At 39.5% G+C, this 14,011-nt stretch overlaps 1 protein-coding gene across 1 annotated transcript in view; it reads left to right on the top strand.

The window, feature by feature from the left end:
* Positions 1–14,011, top strand: part of SDK1 (sidekick cell adhesion molecule 1) — a 1,142,665-nt gene that overhangs the window by 1,059,004 nt on the left and 69,650 nt on the right. The window contains 1 exon segment of the mRNA XM_043999243.1: positions 10,747–10,760. Within this exon segment, the coding sequence (XP_043855178.1) occupies positions 10,747–10,760 (14 nt within the window).

Raw genomic sequence — 14,011 nt, 5'->3', positions numbered from 1 at the left:
GGGAACTTCTCTGAGCCTCAGTTTCCTCACTTGTAAAATGATAATGATAATAACAATAACATTAGTTATTGTACTGTCTAGCTCACGTGACTTGGGAAAAGCAAATAATGATGTACGCGAACTGCTTATATAAATGTACGTTCTTGTTATCCTCACAGATTAATTTCAAAACTTTTAGTTCACTTAGTTTTACTGGGCCCCATTATCATTTAATCAACATGCATTTATTGAGCTTCTGCTCTGTACTTAGCATTGCACTAGGTGTTGTTGGAATATGGAAAGGCATTAGATTAGTGTACTTGAGCAACTGTCCTTGTTACAGAGACCACATTCATTTATGAACTAATTGGAAAGCAATGATACAGGGTCATATATATCCAGTATGAAATGTTGTGGTTAAAGCATGTATTTAGTTCCAGAGAAGGAGAGATCGGGAGGTACTGACTTCATTGAGGAAGGCTTACTAAAATACAGGATCATAGACTAAGGCTAGAAAAGACCTGGGAGCCACTGAGACCAACTCACTCATTTTATAGATGAAGGGACCCAGACAAGCTGAGTCATACAGCTTGAGGTCACACAGGCAGCAAGTGGTAGGGGTGTGGGACATGAACCCTTTGTGGGCCTTGAGCTAGGCCTTGAAGAACCAGTAGGATTCTGATCATCAGAAAGTAAGGTTTCATTCTTAATGAGCAGGGTATTGAGAGATCATGTTGGATAGTCATCAATGAATATTTCTTAAATGTTTCCTGTGTGTCAGCCACTGTGCTAAGTGCTGGATATTCACATATGAAAGAAAGAAAAACAATCCATGCCCTTGAGAAACTTATAGTCCAATGGGGGAAGACAACAACACATCAAAGGAAGCTAAAAAACAGGAGGGGAAGATACCAGGTAAGGGGATGGGATAGAGAAGTCCAAACAAGTACAGCTGGATAGGAAATGAAGAGATGGTCAGCTCAGACACCTTCCTTAAATAGAGGCTTTGGAAGGATAGGTTGAATGTAGCCATACTATAGAGGACCTTAAATGACAGGCCAAGGAATCTATACCTGAGCCCATAGACAGTCAGGAGCCTATATTCTTGACCTAGAAGGGAACATGATGAAAAACATTGTTAAACTGATGACTTACAGGATGGACATGTTTCCTGGCCAGCTTCTTTATGGATAATCCCAGCTAATGGCAGGTTGCCTACCACTCAGAGTCATTCACTCGAACCAATGCCAGAATAACCCAGAGGCCACAATTATCCAGTACTAAGGTTCTTGGTACTGGATAATTGAGGAAACAGTGCTTCTCCATCACTGGCAGGTTCCAGCTGAGCTTGTGTTTGAGATTGGAATTGTGTGATGTTTTTCCCCTTGTTAAGATGTAAGAGGAAAAAATTCCCCTGCAAAGTAAAAAAGCCACATAGATCTGATCCGGCCCAGTTGCTTATTGTGGAGTCCCAACAGAAAAAAAAAAAGGGGGGGGGGGGAGGCCCTTTGGAATAGCCCAGCCCAGCCAAAAGTTCAGTTGAAAGATCCAAATCTACTCCACCTCTCAGTCTGTTTACACGGACTATGTACTGATTTGCAGATCATGGAAGATGTTTTTCATTTGGATTAAAATTCCTTACCTGCTTGTTATAGGATTTCCTATTTTTATGGCCTGATTTGGACCTTCTTTACTTATACATTTTCAACCTTTCTTTCTTGGAACTCTAAGGTTAAGTGGAAGATCACTGGGGTTCTGAAAAAAAAAACCAACAACAACAACAATCCCTGTATTTGGAAATGGCAGATGGTTTAACTATTTGAAGCACTGTAATTCTCTTTTGTACTACTGCAATTAGGGAGGCCGGGCGGATGAGTTGTGGAAACAGGAAGGCAGTCATTTTTGCCATAGCCTTAATGAGGGTTTCAGCTACTTTCCCAATCTGAGGCTGTTTGCAAGCAGTAGATTGAAAAAATGAGGGAGAGCCAGAGCCTCTGAGCCAATATTCCTAAAATGGTACATAAAACTGTGATTGCAGAGCTGGCTGTGTTTGCAGGGTGCTGGAACTTTAGGAGATCTACTGTACTTGGGTGACTTGCCTTGTGGGTCTCTTATGTTCCATTTGTAATTGTTTGGAGAAGACCCTTCTTACTCTAAACTCTTGCAATCACAAATTATATACATAAGGCTATGTTGTACACTGCTTGAGGTCTTTGGAACAGAAAACACTTAAGGTTTCAGTCATCGGTGACTATGTTACAAGGTCTGCAAAAACTGTATTCTTAGGAACACCTTCTGAGCCCTTCCATATTCTCAGACATTCCTGTATCAGAGATCATAGGACCTTTACATTTTGTACTAAATTAATGTTTTCACTGAATTGTAAAATATTTTCCCATAAAAGTATTTTATTATTTTCCAGCTACATGTAGAGATAGTTTGCAACATTTGTTTTATAAGATTTGTAATTTCAATTTTTTCTCTCTCCCTCCTCTCCCTCCTCACTCCCCAAGACAGCAAGCAATCTGACATAGGTTATATATGTACAATCACATTAAACATATTTCTGCATTAGTCATGCTGTGCAAGAAGAATCAGAGCAAAAAGGAAAAACCTCAAAAAAGAAAAACAAAATATAGAGATAGTATGGTTCAATCTGCATCTAGATTCCATAGTCCCCCCCTTTTTTTTTGGATTTGGAGAGCATTTTCCATGAACCATAAAATTTTTAAGTTGAAAAAGAACTTAAAAATAACTTGAATTAAGGTATTTCCAAAAATTCAATTCTTGACTCTTTCTCCCTCTATCCTAATAATCTTATTTCTTAGTGATCTCACTCCTACAAGCTCGACTATCACCTCTCTATCACTCTCAAATGCGTAGTTCTAGTATATTTCCCTTCTAAAATGTGAACTCACATTTTCAAACGTCAAATTTAACTTATTCAAAACCAATTTCATTATCTTCTCTATCCCACCCCATGATTTCTTTATTTTTGCTAGTGGTACTACCATTTTCCCAATCACCTAAGACTGAAACCCCAGTGTCATCTTTAACTCTTCCTTCTCCATTATCCTCATACCCAAACATACAATAAAGTGCCAAATCCTATAAATCTCTTCTTCTACAAGGTCTTGGCCATCTGTCCTCACCTTTTCATACATGTTTCCACATCCTAGTTCAAAATCTTATTACTTGGGGCAGCTAGGTGGCGCAGTGGATAGAGCACCAGCCCTGGATTCAGGAGGACCTGAGTTCAAATCCAGCCTCAGACTTAACACTTACTAGCTGTGTGACCCTGGGCAAGTCACTTAACCCCAATTGCTTCACTAAAAAAAAAAATCTTATTACTTGTCACCTGGCATATAGTGCAAAAGTACAGAAAAATATTGTATTATTTTTATACTCAAAGACCTTCAGTGACCCCCAGTTGCCTCCAGAATAAAATGTACACTTGGGGCAGCTACATGGCACAGTGGATAAAGCACCAGCTCTGGATTCAGGAGGACCTGAGTTCAAATCTGGACTGACACTTGACACTTACTAGCTGTGTGACCCTGGGCAAGTCACTTAACCCTCAATGTGTCCCCCCAAGAATAAAATGCACACTCCTCAGCTTGGCATCCAGGACCCTTCCTACATTTCCATCTTTAGCTCCTTCTACTCCCCTTCACCTCTCCTATATTCTGGTCAAACTAGATTACTTGCCATTTTCAAAACAAACCTGCCTTTTTTCAAAATGGAAGAATTTGCTCTGCTATTCTTTCTTCTTAGAATATTCCTCCTTATTTTATCCCCATTTATACTGTGTCCCTACCAATCTTCCAAGACTTATCTTAAATGTTAACTTCTTCCAGGCAACTTTTCCTGAACCTCTCAGCTAGACGTTACCATTTCCCTCTTCTATACCCCCATTGTACCTTAATCTTTATGATCTTTTTCAGCTCTAAAATGCCATGCTTCAATGAATCATAGCATTTTATATTACATGTGTATCCATAATCATAATGTATTATAATTACATTTGTTACATGCCTTTTCTCCCCTACTAAATTATAGGCTTCTTAAGGACAGAAGTCTTGTCTTATTCATCTTTGTATTCTCCAAAATACACCTGCAATCCCATTGATGTAGCTATTCTCTTCATTGGTGCAGATCTGTCCCCAACTCATCATTTGTGATATTTCTCCAAGTCCTCTTAGAAATTACAGCAGAGCAAGTCCACCCAATGAGTCTGGAAACCTCTTCTAGGGCTTTTGATATTGAATGGGTGCCAAGGATGCACATGGGGTATTCATCTTTTATTCTTTGATCTTCTCATCTATCTCCTTGCTGATACTCTTTACAACCCTATTGATAGGCAGTTTAGGCAATATTCTGAAGCTTAGACATACCCATCATGCATCTCTCCATTGACATTTATTTTTCACCACTATCGTATTCTATGATTTTCAGCCATATAAAATCTCTGGAAGAATATTGGCATTAAGAAGATGGTTATTTGTTTTGGGGAGAAGTTTGGAGTCACTAAAAACATTGTGTATTTGGTTAAATGCAATCCAGCCTGTTTTCTTCATCCTATTAAATTTCTGGGCATCTGCAGTGTCTATGATATAAACACATAATATATATATATGTATATATTTAATAACCTCTAGCTTAAATTATTCAGAATATGTATTACCCTTTCAATTTTGATTCTGACTCTAGGGAACACTTACTAAAATTATGCTATGGCTATTGTAGAGAGAGATGCCTGTAATGAAATAGTTTATTTCTTTGTGTTAGATTATTACTAGACTTGGGGGTCAGAAGACTTGATTTTCTACCTACTAAGTGTGTAAATATAGCTATGTTGACTGACCTGCTAGCTGTATGAACTCTTATTCTTCTGGCTTTAATTTCTTTATGGGTAAAATGAAGGGGATGGAAGCTAAATGCCACAGTGTATAAAGCATGGGGCCTAGAGTCAGGAAGACTTGAGTTCAAATCTAGCCTCAGACACTTAATAGCTGTGTGACTTTGAACACATCGAGTTAATCCTCTTTGATTTAGTTTCCTCATCGAAAATGAGCTGGAGAGGGGAAATAGCAAACCACTCCAGTAATCTTTGCAAAGAAAACCCCAAATGGGGTCATGAAGAGTCAGGCATGACTGAAGAGACTGAACAATAACGAAAATTCACGGATTTGTATTAGGTTAAATCCATTCAACAATTCAAGAAATAATGTCAAACATCTAATATGTATATCAAATCAGGTATAAAACAGGGGGCTGTATGCTCATTAAAGCTGTTTGCCACTGTTTGTGCAAGACATCCAATGCAGAGTGAAAATGGAAAAGCATTACTCCACAGATCCTGAGTGTTCCATATGTAGTCTTTTATATGTCATATTACACAGACTGCATTGGGGCTCAGAACACTGATGATTCTCTTGTAAGATACATAAGCATTCAAAAGAGCTGAACCTTCTCCACAAAGGGACAAGTAGACAAGAAAGCACTATTGTTCAGATTATTATCTGCAGCTGGATTAGAGCCGGTCCACACACATGCACATATGTGTATATGTGTGTGTGTGTGTATGTATGCCTGTATGTCTGACATGCAATTCAGTTGTTGCTAAATGGTCAAACTTGATTCAATCTAGTTTAACCCTTTTGTTTTTACCCCTGAAGAAATGGAAGCCAAGAGAGATAGATACTTTTCCAAGGTCACATAGCTAGTTAGTATAAAACCAAGGTCTAGAACCAAGACTTTATGACCCCAATCTTCCAGCCCCCAGTCTAGTTCTCAGCCTGATACATGGAAATAACCATTTCATTATAGGCAGTTATCTCTGTATTAACCAAAATAAAGTGTTTAGTAGGTATTCTCTGGAGTTGGAATCAAAACTGAAAGGGTTATATAGGTTTTGAATAATTTAAAGCCAGTGGTTTAAGCCAACTTGCTCATCACTGACAGATTAATCCTCCTAAAATACTACTTTCATCATCCCCCTGCTGATAAAGTTATAGTGGGTTTCCTGTTATCTATAGGATAATTATAATAATGATAATGATAATCCCTCACATTTGTATACAGCTTTATAGTTTACAAACACTTTCAAACACATTATCTTATTGGAGCCTCACAACAGTCCTGTGAGAGGAGCAGAGAAAATATAATTATCTCTATCTTACAAATGAGAAAATGGAGGATCAGAGAGACGTTGATTTACCTATGATCACATGATCAGTAAGTGGCAGAACTGGGACTAGAACTCAGTTTTGGACTCCAAGTCCAGACTTTTTTTTTTTTTTAGTGAGGCAATTGGGGTTAAGTGACTTGCCCAGGTCACACAGCTAGTAAGTGTTAAGTGTCTGAGGCTGGATTTGAACTTGGGTCCTCCTGAATCCAGGGCTGGTGCTTTATCCACTGCACCACCTAGCTGCCCCCAGACTTTTCTTTTTTTCTTTTTTTTTTTTTGTAGGGCAATGAGGGTTAAGTGACTTGCCCAAGGTCACACAACTAGTAAGTGTCAAGTGTCTAAGGCTGGATTTGAACTCAGGAACTCCTGAATCCAAGGCCAGTGCTTTATCCACTGTGCCACCTAGCTGCCCCCCAGACTTTTCTTAATGTGTCATACTGCTAAATACTCAAGGCCCTTCTTTTTTTTTTTAACTTTTATTGATGCCTTTTGATTTTATCACATTCATTCTGAATATCCCTCCCCTTCTCTACTCAAGAAGCCATCCCTTATATCAGGGAGGCAAACAAAAACAAACAAACCAACCAAAAAAAAACTGGGGTTGGGCAGCAGTTCAGTAAAACCAACCAAGATATTGACCATTTATGACAGTATGCTCAACATTCCATAGCCATTATCCCCTACCTCTGCTCAGAAAGGAGAAGAGTAGATTCATCTCCAGGGCCAAGTAATCCTACCCTGATTTACCTATAGAGACTTACTTCCCACTAGGCCTTAACTGAAACCCATTTTCTAATCAGATTGCCTAAATTACGTCAAAGCTGCCATACTCATTCCCACTTTTCTACATTTGCTTAAATCTACCCCTTATCACTCCTAACTGTCCTCCTTCTTCCTCACTACCATCACAAAACCTTCTGTCTCCATTTAAAAATATTGGCAATCCTTCACACTGATCAGAGATACTTGGAATTGGGAAGAAACTCAGAAGCCATGCAGCCCAACCCTAATCTGAACAAGAAGATTTTTGTCATTTTTCTTTCTGCTGAGCTCCTTTGACATTGATAGTGTGATGCACATATAAACTGAGTATGTATATTATTCGGCTGTGTTTCTGGTGTGTCAAGTTCTGTGCCTCCAACAAACTTGCAGACTATTCTTTAATCTCACAATACTGAACACTCAGGTTTTCATACAAATACCCTCTGAGTGGTTTGGTTGTTTGGGTAGCTTGTAACAGTGACCAACATCAGTCAACTCAATACATAACAATTGATCACCTACTAAAGCAGAGTTTATGGTAGGGCATACACCAATTGAAAGAGGGACCAAGATGCATTTCTTGATGATACAGGGCAGTGGCCCTAGACACTAAATCAGGATCTATTGGAGATTATAGGATCTTCCTTATACATCCCCAAGCCAGTTACTGTTGTTATACCTCCTCATTCCCATTGGATATTGGGATTCTAAGGAAGAAGGGAGCTCAGCCATCATCAGTGCCTACTGTATTTAGGGATTTTTAATGACAATGACCTGTCTGTCCCTGTCTCTCTTTCTTTCCAGAGATCTCAAAATATAGAGGAAATGAAAAGTAATTGCACACACGCAAAAATTGTGGATCCCTGACAGAAAGTTTGTCTCCTAAAATCATGGATGGAGTTACTGAAAACACATATAGCTTGGATTGAGAATTTAAAATATAGCATTGTTTATTGTTGCTTTTAAAAAACATGCCTTTATGTAATTAACAATTCCTTCCCTCCCTCCCTCCCTCCTTCCTTCCCACTCCTGGCTGTCACATAAAGACCAAAGAAGCACTCCTGTGACTACTGTTGTTGGTCCTCTCTTGTTATTCTCATCCTTATGGTTAAAATCTCCTTAGCAAGCAGCCACAGCAAGAGAAAATGACTGGAAGCTTGCCCTTGCCAAGGATCTGAAGATGAAAGATGCCTCAAATGGATAATGCAGTATGATACATGTCTATGTCCCTGACTCAGTCACATTTATAAAGGATAATGTTATGCAACTGGAACAACTTTTAAATGTTTTAGAAAGAAAAATGGACCCAACACTTGCTTTTTAATGTAAATTGATGGATACTATTTAGAAAATAAGCTTGTGGAGGACAGGGTTAATAGCTGTGCATCTTATTTTATATAGCCTGGTCACATAAGCTCCCCTAAAGAGGAATTGAATAGAGTTGTGCAAAGGCCAAAGTCCTTGTATTTTCCTGTCTACCCACCACCCCTGCCTGACTCTTTTGACATTGTTGCTATCTCATCTGCTCCATTTATTGTTTTGATTTGAACCCAAAGGAGTTGAAACAAAATTACACACTTAAAACACCTTTATTTATTCAAAGAGCTTCAGAGTCTAAATAATTACATAGACCTGAGGTGTTTGTGTTGGTAGGTTTTACTGTAATAGAACAAATATACGCTAGCAAAACTGCTGTGAAGAGCAGATTCTATTAGTGAATTCTTTTTTCCTCTTGATTTCAATGGTAAAATCTTATATGTTCTTCTGTAGAGTTAGCATAGGATATAATTAAATCATACTGAAGGAGAATGTTTTTAATCACATAAAGGGAAAAACCTATTTTATTAAAAAATAAGCAATATATTCTTTTTTCTAATATATCTATGGTCCTAAATCATAAATCCAATGGTTGGTTGCTTCCTTCAATGATATAGATCACAACTCACTTAATCTTTCTTTTCCATGTCTTCCCAATTAAGCCTCCATTAGTGGCTCACTCAACATGTATATCTTAGACCTCTTGGACAGTGCAAGTAATGGTGGAATATGTGGGTTGTCTATATTATTTCATACTCATAATACATACCCAGCCTAGCTTCATTTTCATTTGTACAGCTCATATTTTTATGTACAATTCTATGTTAATAACAATCAGAGGCAATTAAGTGATGTAGTGAGTATAGCACTGGGTCTGAAGTTAGGAAGACCTAAGTTCAAATCCAGCCTCAGATACTAGCTAGGTGACCTTGATTTCTGCTTAATTTCTGCTTCAGTTTCCTTATCTGTAATTGGAAATAGCACGTGACTCACAGGGTTGTTGTAAGGATCAAATGAGATATTTCTAAAGTACTTATCATAGTGCTTAGTATATAGTAGGTGCTATTAAGTGTTTATTGCCCCCTTAGATAATTATATATGTATATGTATATATGTGTTGTATATATATAACACATGTGACATGTATATACAACCTATCATACACACATATATGCATACACACATTTAAGCCTCTATACCTACCCTGAATCTCTCCATTGCCCTTTAGATGAATAACAATTTAAAATTTTTGGTGACTATGTTTCACAGACATGTAGCATTATTGGAAGCAAATTGATGCTTCAAATTGAGCAAAGCTTGGGGTCATAAAGAACCCTGTTTAATTTTTCCAAATACCGTCCAACCCATTCACTTCTTATTCAGTTCTGGGTCTTATCCATTTTCAGTGCCTATCTACAATGCATAATGGGGTGTACAGGTGTTTCAGGGAGGACTAGTTCCTCTGATGTGAGGGCTGCCAAGTCCTTTGCAGGGCAGTTTTATCCACCTTTGTTGTCCACCAGCCACCCAATTGTCACCTGTGGCTCCAAGGAGCTATAGGCATGTTCAGTGATCACACCCTGCTAAACCTTTTTTTGCAGATAGGCTAAACCAGGTTGAGGGTAACTGAGGGATCTCAAACCCCATCAGTGAGTTTGGGGGAAGTGTCTAGCTCAAGCATGTGAAGAATTCCCCTGGTGGAATGGGTGGATGAAAACAACTTATTCCAAACGCGATGAAGACAGCCAAGGCAGGCACTGTGGAGTGCTTAGATATCGAAGATGCCAAGGTCTTCCACTGCATCCTGGACCATTGCTAGTCACCTTGACTTTTGTCTTGCCCTGGACTGTCATGACTCTGGAAGAGAGAGGCTGATGATTATGTGTAACTCTGCCTCACTTAAATTCAATTTATGTGTAAATCTAAAGATGTCACCCATACCATTTTACCATTTTTATCTACCTAAATCCTGTGGCAACAGACAAGTGACAAAGCAGTGGGTGCAGATACATTGGGAACTGTAGTTACAACTCTGTGTATCAGCATTCCAGGCCATAATATTGTCTTCTCACTGAACTGAAGCAGCTGTGGAATTCAGCAGCCCCCTGGCAATCTGAATGGCCTTTTTAAAAGATTGCACTGCTCATCTCCTGGTATGAGGAAGGGGCTAGAAAAGGTATCCTAAAAATTGTTTCCTTCACCCAACCTAAACCTGGCCTGCATACCACAGCAGGCAGGGGTTCTACCCTATGGTAAAAACACATACACAAAAAGTACAATAACTTTTGCAAAGATGTTTACACTTGCCCTTGGTATGGGGAATGTGTGCATATTTGTGGACAACATGAAATCCAGTAGGCCTGAAAGACAAACAGCTCTTGTGAGAGAACTCAGCAGGTATTGCATCCAAATAGCATCCCTGACTGAAACAAGGCTGGCAAAAGAACAGTTTACTGAAGTCAGAGCTGGATACACTTTTTTTTCTGGAGTGGCTGCAGTGATGGGGAGCATGGTGAAATGAACAGGTTTCACAATAAAAACTAATCTAGTCAACAAAGCTTGTATGCTTCCCAATGACAGGCTCATGACAATGCAATTGCCACTTGTAGGAAAGCACTACACCATCTCAGTGCATATGATCCACACACGATGAACCTGATGAAGTCAGAAGAAAAATTTTATGAAGACCTAGAGACCCTTACATCAATATGATGAAAGAGGACAAGCATGTAATTCTTGGTAACTTTCACAATTGAGTAATGACAAACTATCAGACATTGTAGGGTGTCCTTGGAGCAAAGGAGTCAGAAACAGCAACAGCAATGGTCATTTACTACTTACTGAAGGCTTGTGCATCTCATGACATTCTTATCATTAATACTGCCTTCCATTTACCTAAATGCAATAAAACTTAGTGGATACACTCTTGCAGCAAACATTGGCATTTAATAGACTGTATCATTTTAAGGAGAAGACAAAGACAAGATGTAGCAAAGAAAGTGATGTGTGACACAGAGTGGCTAGACCAATCATAGACTTATCCCTCCAAGCTAAACATTTATATTCAACAAAAGTAGTGGCTGCTCTAAGGCAAGATGACTACCAAAAGATTTAATGTCAACAGATTAGAGTACTTCTTCAAGTGCGAACAGTTCATTGCTAACTTGGAGGGAATGCTGAGCCAACATATGGTTGGCAACAGTTTAGCAGAAGTAGAGGGGGCAGCTTTCAGAGATTTTGTGTACAACACCACATTTACTCATCTGGGCCCGAGTACTCACAGACATCATGACTGGTTTAGCAAAAATGATGGGGAAATTCAGGAGCTGCTAAACAAAAAATGAGAACTCCACAGGGTTTACCAGCAGAAACATCTCTAAGGTGGCATCATTTAACTCCATCAAAAGCAAAGTGCAAGCAAAACTTAGAGAGATGCATGGCTCCACGAGAAGGCAGATGAAATTCAGTTTTATGCTGATAGTAACAATCCAAAAACAGTTTTATGATGCCCTGAAGACTATTTATAGGATAAAGACCTATCATGAATCTCAACTGTTCAGGACTGATGGATAAGGACATGATCCTGGAGAGATGGGCTGAACACTTCCACAGTGTTCTCAATAGACCATCATTAGCCAATGCTAAATCATTGGCTATATACCTCAGATTGAAGTCAATTTCTCTCTAGCTGAATTTCCAACTGAAGAAGAGATTTTGAATGCTTTGTGGTAAAACATCTGATGCTGATTCTATTCCAGCTGAGATTTACAAGGCAGGGGTTCACTACTCAAACAAAAGCTGGCAGAAATTTTCTGGGTTATATGGCAAGAGGAGGTTAACCCCAGGAGTTCAAGCATGCCTCCATTGTCCATGTCTATAAAGGAAAAGGAAATAAGTTATTCAGTGACAATCATGGTGGTGGTAGTGGGGGTGTCTCTGTCTTAGTCATTGCTACCAGGATTCTTGCCAGAATCCTCCTTAATATGCTGATCCTTTGCATGGAAGGTGGTCATTGTGGGTTCAGAAAGGGCTGAGGAATGATTGATATGGCTTTTGCTGCCTGACAACTCCAGGAGAAATGTGAAGAGCAGAACAGAAGTCTGTACACAGTATTTGTCGATTTGCCTTTGGTACTCTCAGTCATGCAGGCTTGTGTAAGATCATGGTAAATTTGGTTGCCCAAAGAAGTTCATCAGTATTGTATGCCAGTTCCATGACAGCATGCTTGCATGGGTTCTGGATAATGGGCAATGCTCTACCATGTTCCCAGTCATCGGTAGAGTGGAGTAGGGCTGTATGCTTGCTCCCATGCTTTTTAGCATGATGTTTTCAGCAATGTTGTCAGATACCTTCAATGAAGATAAAAATGGCATCATGGTCAACTATCATACTGATGGTAAATTATTTAATTTAGAAATACTACAAGCCAACACTAACATGGAGGGAGAATTGGTGCGTGATTCTGACTGCCCCTTCCCTCAATTGGCCCTCTATTCTGTTGACTCCCCATCCCTTTTCTTTCCCCCTTCCCCTCCTACTTTGCCCTCCCTTCTGCCCTCCCTTTATCATCTCCCCCTTCCTCCCTTGTACTTCTCCTTTCCCCTCCTACTTCCTTAAAGGGAAGATACATTTCTATACTCAGCTGAGTGTGTATATTATTGACTCTTTAAGCCAAATCTAATGAGAATAAGGTTTGAACAACGCTCACCCCCTCCTTTCTGTCTACTGTGATAGGTCTTTTGTGCCTCTTTATGTGATATAATTTACCCTATTCTGCCTCCCCTTTTCCTCTTGTCCCAGTACAATTCTTTTTTTACCCCTTATTTTCTTCTATCATCATATCAAAGTCAACTTATACCCATACCCTCTGTCTATGTATACTCTTTCTAACTGCCCTAATAGAAATCCAGTTCTCAAGAGCTGCAAGTATCATCTTGTCCTATATGTATGTTAACAGTTTCATCTTATTGAATAACATGGTTTATTTCTTCTCTATTTACACTTTTATGCTTCTCTTGAGTCTACTACTTGAAAATCAGATTTTCTGTTCAGCTTTGCTGTACTGTCCTCAGCCTCTTGCCCTGGGGGCCAGGGGCCTGTTTCACTGGCTTTCTGTGCTACAACCTTTGGGACTCAAGGTTTACCCACTGCACTGGCTTGGCCCAGCCTTGTCGCATCTGTTGTGCCCAGTTCCCATGCTGGCAATTTGCCTTCTCTCGTTGGGTCTGGATAATCTCACCTTGACCATATATGTTCCAGAGATGTCCACACAGATGATGAGGTTGCTGCACACACTGCCAGAGCTAGCTCACTGTTTGGGAGGCTCCGAAGGATAGTGTGGGAAAGAAGAGGTATTAGGCTGCCTATCAAACTGAAGGTTACAGAGCTGTTGTGCTAACCTCCTTGTTTGTATGCCTGAGAAACCTGGACAGTCTAACAGCACTGTGCCAGGAAACTGAATTGCTTCCATTGTCTTAGGAAGATTCTGAAGATCACCTGGTAGGATAAGGTACTAGGCACTAAGGTCCTTTCTGGAGCTGAACTACAAAGCATTCAAACTCTACTGCAGAGAGCACAACTCCAATGGGCTGGCCACATTGTTCCAATGTCAAATGTACATTTGCCTAAAAGGCTATTTTATGGAGAACTCATACAAGGCAAGCACTCACATGGAGGTCTGAAGAATGGATACAGATACTCTCAAGGTCTCTCTGAAGAACTTAAGAATTGATTATGAGACATGGGAAACACTAGCAAAGGACT

This window comes from Dromiciops gliroides, chromosome 1, assembly GCF_019393635.1.
Source record: "Dromiciops gliroides isolate mDroGli1 chromosome 1, mDroGli1.pri, whole genome shotgun sequence".
Lineage (NCBI taxonomy): Eukaryota > Metazoa > Chordata > Mammalia > Microbiotheria > Microbiotheriidae > Dromiciops > Dromiciops gliroides.
This window is presented reverse-complemented; position numbering and strand designations above follow the sequence as displayed.